The sequence below is a fragment of the Mus pahari genome, chromosome 15 (assembly GCF_900095145.1).
Source record: "Mus pahari chromosome 15, PAHARI_EIJ_v1.1, whole genome shotgun sequence".
Classification (NCBI taxonomy): Eukaryota; Metazoa; Chordata; class Mammalia; order Rodentia; family Muridae; genus Mus; species Mus pahari.
This window is the reverse complement of record NC_034604.1, coordinates 16,472,105-16,481,022: the sequence shown is the minus strand read 5'-3', so window position 1 is coordinate 16,481,022 and position 8,918 is coordinate 16,472,105. Positions and strand designations below refer to the sequence as shown.

The 8,918-nt window shown below is 43.8% G+C and overlaps 1 protein-coding gene across 1 annotated transcript in view; it reads left to right on the top strand.

The window, feature by feature from the left end:
- Positions 1–8,918, top strand: part of B4galt6 (beta-1,4-galactosyltransferase 6) — a 62,433-nt gene that overhangs the window by 12,600 nt on the left and 40,915 nt on the right. The window contains exon 2 of the mRNA XM_021214626.2: positions 5,442–5,558. Coding sequence (XP_021070285.1) covers positions 5,442–5,558 — 117 coding nt within the window. The remainder of the gene's footprint in view (positions 1–5,441; positions 5,559–8,918) is intronic.

Genomic DNA, 8,918 nt, shown 5'->3' with positions numbered 1-8,918 from the left:
AGAGAGAGAGAGAGAGAGAGAGAGAGAGAGAGAGAGAGAGAGAGAGAGAGAGAATGGGAGTGTCTGAGTGTACTGTGTATGTGTGAGGTCAGAGAATAGTCTTAACTTTTGGGGATCAAACTCATGTTGTCAGGCTTAGAGACACCCCGAGAACTTTTTGTCTTGAATGTTTCTCTTTTTTCTTACTTGGTCCCCTATGTCTCTGCTGTATTGCTTCTAAAGTGCAGATCCTCAGGCCCTTCATACCTATACTTGATTAACAGTTTTCAAATCTACTTGCAAGGTACCTCTGGGTTTCCTTGCTTCTGTTTTCTTACTGATCTCATAGTAAACTTCCCCTCGCCTGGCCTGGTGATGCACGCCTTTAATCCCAGCACTTGGGAGGCAGAGGTAGGCGGATTTCTGTGTTCGAGGCCAGCCTGGTCTACAGAGTGAGTTCCAGGACAGCCAGGGCTACACAGAGAAACCCTGTCTTGAAAAAAACAAAACCAAAAAACCAAAAACCTTCCCCTCAGCTACTACATCAGTTTCCTAGGTCTGCATGCCTTCAACAAGCATGGATAGGTCCTAATACTAGGGATTATCTCTTCCCAAGGCTTGAAGACTGAAACGAGGGCCTTGGCTGGATACTTCCTCCTGAGGTTACGGGTGCCTGCTGGCTTCCTGGGCTGGTACAACATGAGTTTCTTCTGCCTCTGTGTTCATGTGCCTTCTGTGTGTACACCCACAACACATGCCCTCTCCCTTTATCTGCCAGATGGTCCAGATGGTCTCTTGAGATCCTTGACCCTGCTTTGCTGAATGCTGGTTGCTCCTCCTCACTGGTGTTGATGTTTGGCCCCACCCCAGTCTCCTCACTTCTCTTTCTGCACAGGGAGCTGTCCAGCTCATCTTCCTTTGCGACTTGGGCCTCTGGGAGTGGCACTGTTAGGAGGTGAGGTCTTGTTGGAGTAGGTGTGGCCTTGTTGGAGGAATTGTGTTACTGTGGGGGTGGGCTTTGAGACCCTCCTTCTAGCTGCCTGAAAGTCAGTCTTCTGACTGCCTTCAGATCAGGATGTAAAACTTTTGGCTCTTTCTCTAGCACCGCGTCTGCCTAGACACTGCCATGCCTCCCTCCCACCATGATAATGGACTGACCTCTGAAACTGTAAATCAGCCCCAATTAAATGTTGTCCTTTATAAGAGTCGCCTTGGGGCTGGTGAGATGGCTCAGCCGGTAAGAGCACCCGACTGCTCTTCTGAAGGTCCTGAGTTCAAATCCCAGCAACCACATGGTGGCTCACAACCATCCGTAATAAGATCTGACTCCCTCTTCTGGAGTGTCTGAAGACAGCTNCAGTGTACTTACATATAATAAATAAATAAATAAATAAATCTTTAAAAAAAAAAAAAAAAAAAAAGAGTCGCCTTGGTCACAGTGTCTCTTCTCAACAATGAAAACCCTAAGACACTACTAAACTCTCCTGTGAATCTTTTGTGTTCCCTTCCTCCCCAGGTATGCTTAGACACTCTGCTTCTAAGGAATCCTCTCTTCCTGCTGGCTGCCCACTTTCCTTTCATGAAATGTACTGTCCACTGAACCACAGACTATTTTACTTTCTTCTCCTAAAGGCACTGCCCTCTCAATGGTTGGAAGGGTCCACCTCCTAGCATTATCAGGAGGCGTGGAGGTAACTGCTCCATCACTTGCAATGAGGATGTAGTTATCCCAGTGCCCTGCCTCAATTCTTTAGTCTATAAGTAGGAATAATGTCAGTACCCACAGAGTTGCTTGGGAGGATTGGTTAAGATGACATACATAAGGCACATCTAGGGATGCCTGGCAAAGCATGTATCGTATGTCGTATGTTGGATGTTTTCTCCTAAATTACCTTTTTATTTTATTTTACTTTGGTTTTTGATTTAAGTCTTTTATTTCGGTGCTCACAGAGGCCAGAGGTGATGTCAGATCCACTGGAACTGGAGTTATAGGCCATTGTGAGCCTTTTGATGGTCATGGGAACCGAACCCTAGGGCTCTACAAGAACAACAAACGCTCTTAACCACTGAGCCATCTTTTTAACTTTTAGGCTGTCATAATACTTTCTCTGCAGCCTTTGCAGCGTTTAACCTGGCTGACTTCTGTTTAGTCTGTAGATTCTTCTGAGGTTAATTTGGGGGCCTCCCAGGTGTCATCTGCGTAGTGAGCCTATCACCTGTTAAACCCATTCTAGATCACTTTCTGGTAATTTACCAGTCTAGTTCCAGCGTGTGCTGCTATTGGCACGTCTCCTAGTTGTATTTCCTCTTAGCTGCAGTCCTAGCATTATACCTGTTGCTAGGTGTTTTAGTATCAGGTGAACAGTTGCTTCCAAAGGGACCTGGTGGGCAGGCAACCTGGCACCTGATAATAAGGCAAGGTGTGTCTCAGCAGTTAGGAACTGGTATCAGTACTGGAGATCTCCCTGTCTGGTGGCAGTTCTGTATCCCTGTCCCTGCACATGGGGAGCTCTCCCCATTAATGTTCAACACTTGCAGTGAGCAGAGTTAGATATGGGAAGGGTGGTCAACACAAGGTCGTTTTATGAATCTCTCTGTTTTTATAGTAGAGAAGGAGGCAGGTTTGTGAGGCTCCTGTCTCGAGCCCTGGTAGAGTGCCTGGTGCTTTAAACTGTTGCCCTTTGAAGTTTTTTCTTTCCTTTCCCCAAGATGGTTTTCTTCCTTCTGAAAGGATAACTGGCAAACAAGTTGGATTTATGTCTCACTATGTAGAGGAAAATAGAAAATGAGCTAATTAAAGAATATACAGCCTGGTTTTAATTAAGCAGTGGTGTTTTTGAGTATATTTTTGAGTTGTCTCAAGACACAGGACAAAGCTGAGAAAGACTTCCTTATTTATTTTCTGAATTATAGTTTCTCACAAGTTGGAATGAAAATTTTAGAAGAGGATTTTTTTTTTTTTTTTTTAAGTCTTAACCAGAAAGAGATTGCATTTCATCTTAATGATAATCAGGCAGGATTTAGCTGACTGTGGGTCAGTGTGCCTGTCAGTGTGACTGTATGATGTTGGGGACTTTGTCCTGATGGTTGGCTAGTCTGACTTGTTGATACACCACTGTGTCCCTGTTGGTTGCTCAGTGTTTAAGTATATCTTTATTCCCAAGTGGGTTCCCATCTTTAGGGACCCACCCTCTGAGGCCCATTTACCTAAGAAATGTAATGTCTTAGCTATAAATGATTTAGAATAAACTAATAGATTTCTTCCTACTGTGGAGGTTGGCTCCTGGCTCTTCCTCATGCCTGTTTCTCCATCCATGCAGTGAAGAGAAAATGCATTTCCTTTGGTTAAAAAAATTCATTTAGGTCATGATGATAATTTTTTATATAAACAGTTTTGTTACCTGCAACTGGAAATATGTGGGTTTTAAAGATTATGTTTAACACCCCCCCCCCTCAGCATCTTAGGATCCATACAGGTACAAAAATGTGGTGTAGTCATGTGGTCTTTCTAACTGTACACAATAAATGCAAGTCGAAACAAGTTAAGTCTAGTTACAAGATTGCTTTCTAGAAAGGGCAAGGATGTCCCTTTACATTTATCTTAGTGTGTGTATGTATGTACACGCCAGTGTGCGTGTGGAGGCCAGAGGACAGCATGAAGGAGTCAGTTTTCCCCACTCTGTGGGTGTATTTGCCCCCTGAGCCATCTCCTAGCCTAGACAAACACTAAGATGTACGACTGAGGTCATGTTCATGTGAAACCCAGACTCCTGTTTATCTCCTTCTTGTGCATTGAATGTGAAAGAGAAAAGTTATGCAGCGCTGGGCTTGAACCTGGGGCTTCCCGGATGCAGTGACAGTTTTCTTCCAAGTCCCAGCCTTGGCCTTCATTATGCGGGGTGTCATTACTGTATACAGTGACAGCTTTTCATGAGCGGACAGTCTTGCTGGTGTGCTTACCTCTGCTGTAGGAGTAAACATCCTGTCTGAAAGGAGCCTTGTGATGAAGCTAGTTAGCATGGAAGGAGCTTTAGGGGGTCTCTAGTGTGATGCTACCTCCTTAAAAAGACACAATTGGGGTACTGTAGGCTGTCCCAGGTAGGGCTCCCAAGAGGATCTCCTGAATTAGTTCCCCTACTGCTTAAAAGAGTGTCACACCTGACTCAAGGTGTTCTGAAATCTCTCTGTTTACTCATTTCCTCAGCAAATGGAAATTAAGGGCCTGCTTTTGAAACACACAAAGAATTAAAGAACCCAACCTTAAACTGTATAATGATGGGTGATTTTTTTCATACTTTATGTTTGAAAGGAATTATGTAGTACTTTAACTAACTCATAGAAATGATTCAAGAACTATCAACTCTTAAGTTTACTACTCCTTTCAGACACACTGAGGCTTTGTGGGGCTCCAGGACAGTGACCCCTTCTTGGTGTAATAGTGATCTTTAGACCCCACCCTGGTGTTATGGAGCTCTGTAGACCCCACCCTGGAGTTATGCTGATCTGTAGACCCCATCCTGGTGTTATGGTGATCTGTGGTGTATTAACTGTCAGATAAGAGATTCTTACCTTTGTGGAATATTTTTTTGTTTGTTTTAGGGAATTAATATAGAATTTTTAAAAGTGAATTTTGAAATACAGGACTGTGACCTTATGATAAATAACTTTTTTTTGCAATAACTAGTTTATACATTTTGTAGAAGTTAAGGAATTTTATTACAATTTGCATATTTAGTCTTATTCTGTTAACTAGATGGACATTACCTAGTGTAGAAAATTCTGATCTGGGCTTTCTTTCTCTTTTTTTATTAAAGATTTATTTATTTATTTATTATATGTAAGTACACTGTAGCTGTCTCCAGACATACCAGAAGAGGGCATCAGATCTCATTAAGGGTGGTTGTGAGCCACCATGTGGTTGTTGGGATTTGAACTCAGTACCTCCGGAAGAGCAGTCAGTGCTCCTAACCACTGAGCCACCTCTCCAGCCCCTGATCTGGGGTTTCTATCTTGCCTTGACCATTTATTTGAATTTTTATCATTGCCACATAACTTTTAATTTTTATTTAAAACTTTACATTTATTCCTTTGTGTGCACACATGTGTATGCGTGTGTACTCAAGTGCTACAGTGCATATGTGGAGGTCAGAGGACAACTTTTGGGAATCAGTTTTCTTCTTCAGTTATGTGGGTACCAGGAATCAAACTCAGGTCATTGGGCTTGGTGGCAAGCACTTTTACCCACTGACCTGTCTTGCTGGCTCCCATTTTAATTTTAAAAGTCCATCTATTCCTAAGTTTTTAAAGTATGAAATAGTCATCTTGTATTTTGTTTTCTCCTTTGGTGGGGTAAATAATCAAGTGTCCAGTTTTTGGGTACTTTAATAAGTCTGAGTAGTATCTTACTAAGAAAGTCTTACTGTGTGTGACCTTTTTTTCCCTCTGTTGTCTTTCTTTTCTAGCCAACACATACCTCTTTATGGTACAAGCTAGAGGTATCATGCTGAAAGAGAATGTGAAAACAATTGGACACATGATCAGGCTGTATACCAATAAAAATACTACGCTCAATGGAACAGGTAAGACTGTGCCCTTTTTTGTTTACCATGTGAGTTGCAGATCAGTTAACAAACCTTTAAATTCTTTTAATCAGTTAACAAATCTTTAAAATCCTTAAATGCAGCTCTTTTACCTGCATATAACTCGCTGTTAAAGAGGGATCTGCCTCCTACTAAGTGCACTACGAGATGATTAGCATCCCCTACTCAGTGTACTGCTGAGTGGGCATCTTCTAAGGGTGCCTGTTATTAGATAGGCCTCCTCTGAGCAGTGTGTGGCCAGGCTGGGCCATTACTCAGTGTAGAGCTAGAACACTGTTTTCCTTGCTGTTCATTGTATCTCGAGGTTGATGTCCCCTCCTCAGTGTTCACCTAGATTAATAGGCCTGCCATTTAGCTTTGGATGTACTTCTTAGTAATTTTATGATGTCTTTAAAGAAAGCGAAGGATGCATTTTTATGATATGGGACATTACTGACAGTTCTTTCCTGTTTACAGTGTTAACTGAGAGTGGGCTCTCCATTAGACTCACACAAGGCTAATATCAAGTTGACTCAACTAGGGATTTCCTAATGGGAAGTACTTGGTGTCTGTGGCTTTATGGAAATCTCCCAGCATATTATGGGATGCCACATTGATAAGATGAGAGATTGTCCCCCACAACACTCGTTAGATCTTTGTTTTTAAATAGTTAAAACTATCAAAGCTCTTCATGCCATGATAAACACATTAAGTTCTCATCAACTCTGTCACCCTCCTCCCCACTAGAAAGCCTCTATGGCCAGCCATAGTGCTATTTCAGTGTATGGTAGGTGGGTGGATGTTGTAGGATGATGCGTGTATGTGTAGAGAATTCATACTACTCGTTTGTCTGATTTATTTATGATTTCCCCCAAATCTAAGCATACTTTCTTTCCTTTAATCTTCAAACCTTAGTCTCGCTTAGAGAGACTGTCTCTAGGGGATCGGCCGTATGGTAGTACAGTGCAGTCTCGGTCACCGGTGGAGATACTCATATGTTAGTCCATTGAGCTAGAGTGTAAGGTATTTGTCTGTGTGAGCACTAAGAACCCCCCTGTGGGATATGAGTAGGTTTTATGTGTGGGTGCTGAGCTTGGCTGGAGCAGTGGTAACTTCAGCAAGCAGACGTTCCTCACAGCACCCTGCAAAAACACAAGGAAATCTTCTCCGCTCTGAGCCATAGTTAATAAAGATGAAACAACTGGTGTGTACTTTGACAAAGAGTCTTTTGTTGTTGTTGTTTACTTTGGTGAGCCTCTTAGACCCTTCCATAGGATTCCCTTGCTGATGGGAAACACACAAGGTGCTCCTTTCGGATGAAGTCTTGTAAGCTGGTGGCCTGCGGCTCTTGTGGAGGGTCCCGAGTACAAACCCCAGCGTGGTGTTTTTCTCCTTTCCCCATCTGCCTACCACATTACCTCTTAGCTAACTATAGCCCCAAGTGGGTGCTAGCACTCCACTGGGCCACCGTGGTTCAGTGGGGACGAGGGGACAAAAGATATCTCACTTTAAGGAGACCTCACAGAAGTCCCAGTCTGTCCCTTCACCACCTCACTGGCCAGGCCGATCTGATTACATGGCCACGGGTGCTGGGAATGAACGTTTGAGATATGCTCACCCAGGTTCTGAGTGAAGCTGGGGCCCTGTCACTCAAGGAGACGGAAAAGTCGTAGAGTCCCGGAAGCTTTGAGGCTCTGACAGGCTCATTTAGGCAGCGTTTATTGAGCAATTAGTATATGCCATGCATGAGTAGATATGGGTGATGCATGTTAGGAAAAAAAAAAAAAAAGGAGGAACCTTCCAGGCTTCTGGGAGAGAGAGACATGATCGCTTAAACGCACCTAATTATTTCTGTAGACACTTAGATATAATTCACCAAAACTAAAAAAAAAAAAAAAAAAGAGGCTGGTAAAATATATAAAGCTGCGAGCACTCCAGGAGAACTGATTGATATATTTATAACTCAACCCAAGAAGGCAAATTGATTGTGGTATTTCTGAGTATATTTGGTCTCAGAAGGTTCTCAGTGCTGCCTGATAATCGTCACCATCAAGTGCAAACAGACTCAGAATACGTTTGTGTAGAGATTTGAAGTTCTCAGTATCAAAGGATGCCTTTCTGAGGGGCCTGTGGAGTTTCGAAAAGGAGGTGTTGTCATTGACAGCGGGTGTAACAGGTGACCCGGGCTTTGCGGGGCAGTGATGATAGGTTTGTTGGAATGAACCTGGTGCGCATCCTGATTTAATGGATGGTTAGAGTGAGGCCATCCGGCCTGTTAGTGCCGAGCAGATCGGAGCTCTAAGGGGTTCCCACTGCGTCTTCTAGGGTTTCCCTCTTGCAGACTGGGAAGCTGTAGAGGGAGTGCCCTTTGGTCCCTTTCTTTTCTCTGTTCTTTCCATTTGAGGGTGGAGTTGGGACCTGCCTAGCCCTTCTCTGTTGGAGGTTTCCATTTCTCTGGGTGTGGTTCTGGGAGGGAGTAGGCAGGCAGGCTTCCTGGAGCTCATTTTGTTACCATCCACTCATTAGATGAAATAATGTCTGCCTTTTACAGAAGCTGCGGTGAGGCCCAAGTGTGTCTGTCGCTCGCACGTAGCCGTTGGAAACGGCAGGCAGGGCTTAGAAAGTGGTGTCGCCGTGGATCCTGCACGCTTGCCACTGTCGCAGGAGTTTTCAGTGTTTGTCTCCATGAGCTGAAAGCAGGCTGTTTTGTCAGCCCCGAGGTGTTTATTCACAGTGTGTTCCTTGGATGTCTTAGGTGCCTTATCCTGGAAGTTAAAGACAATTTGATTTCAGTTAAAAGTGACGCTCAGGCTTGTGGTTCCAGTGTCGGCTATGCTGAGGTGGCCTAGATGAGGGGCCGGGGCATCGAGGAAGCATTTCTGTGAGTCTCTTACTGTGGTGCTCTTTATGGCCATTTATTTAGCCCTGACGCTCGACAATCAAGTGATTAGCTAGCTAGCTAGCATCGCATGCCTTTTAGGCACTTGAAAAAAATTATTGTTGGGTTTTATTAAAGTCAGTGCAAGTGATGTTTGTGTCTTTTTATGAAATACGTACTCAGCCAACCCATCCACTTGGGCCTTCTTTTTCTCCTCAGACCCCCACTAGGGAGTGATGGTTAAATGTGTTTTATAGAAATAACCACAGAAGTTGAAATTTAAGGGAGTGGGATGTGAGTCTGTAGAATCGTAGAATGTGGAAGAGGAGAGGCCCAGGTATTAGTGACACAAGTTTATCAAGTATGCCGAATAAGAAAACACACACAAGCCGGGCGTGGTGGTGCACGCCTTTAATCCCAGCACTTGGGAGGCAGAGGCAGGTGGATTTCTGAGTTCGAGGCCAGCCTGGTCTACAAAGTGA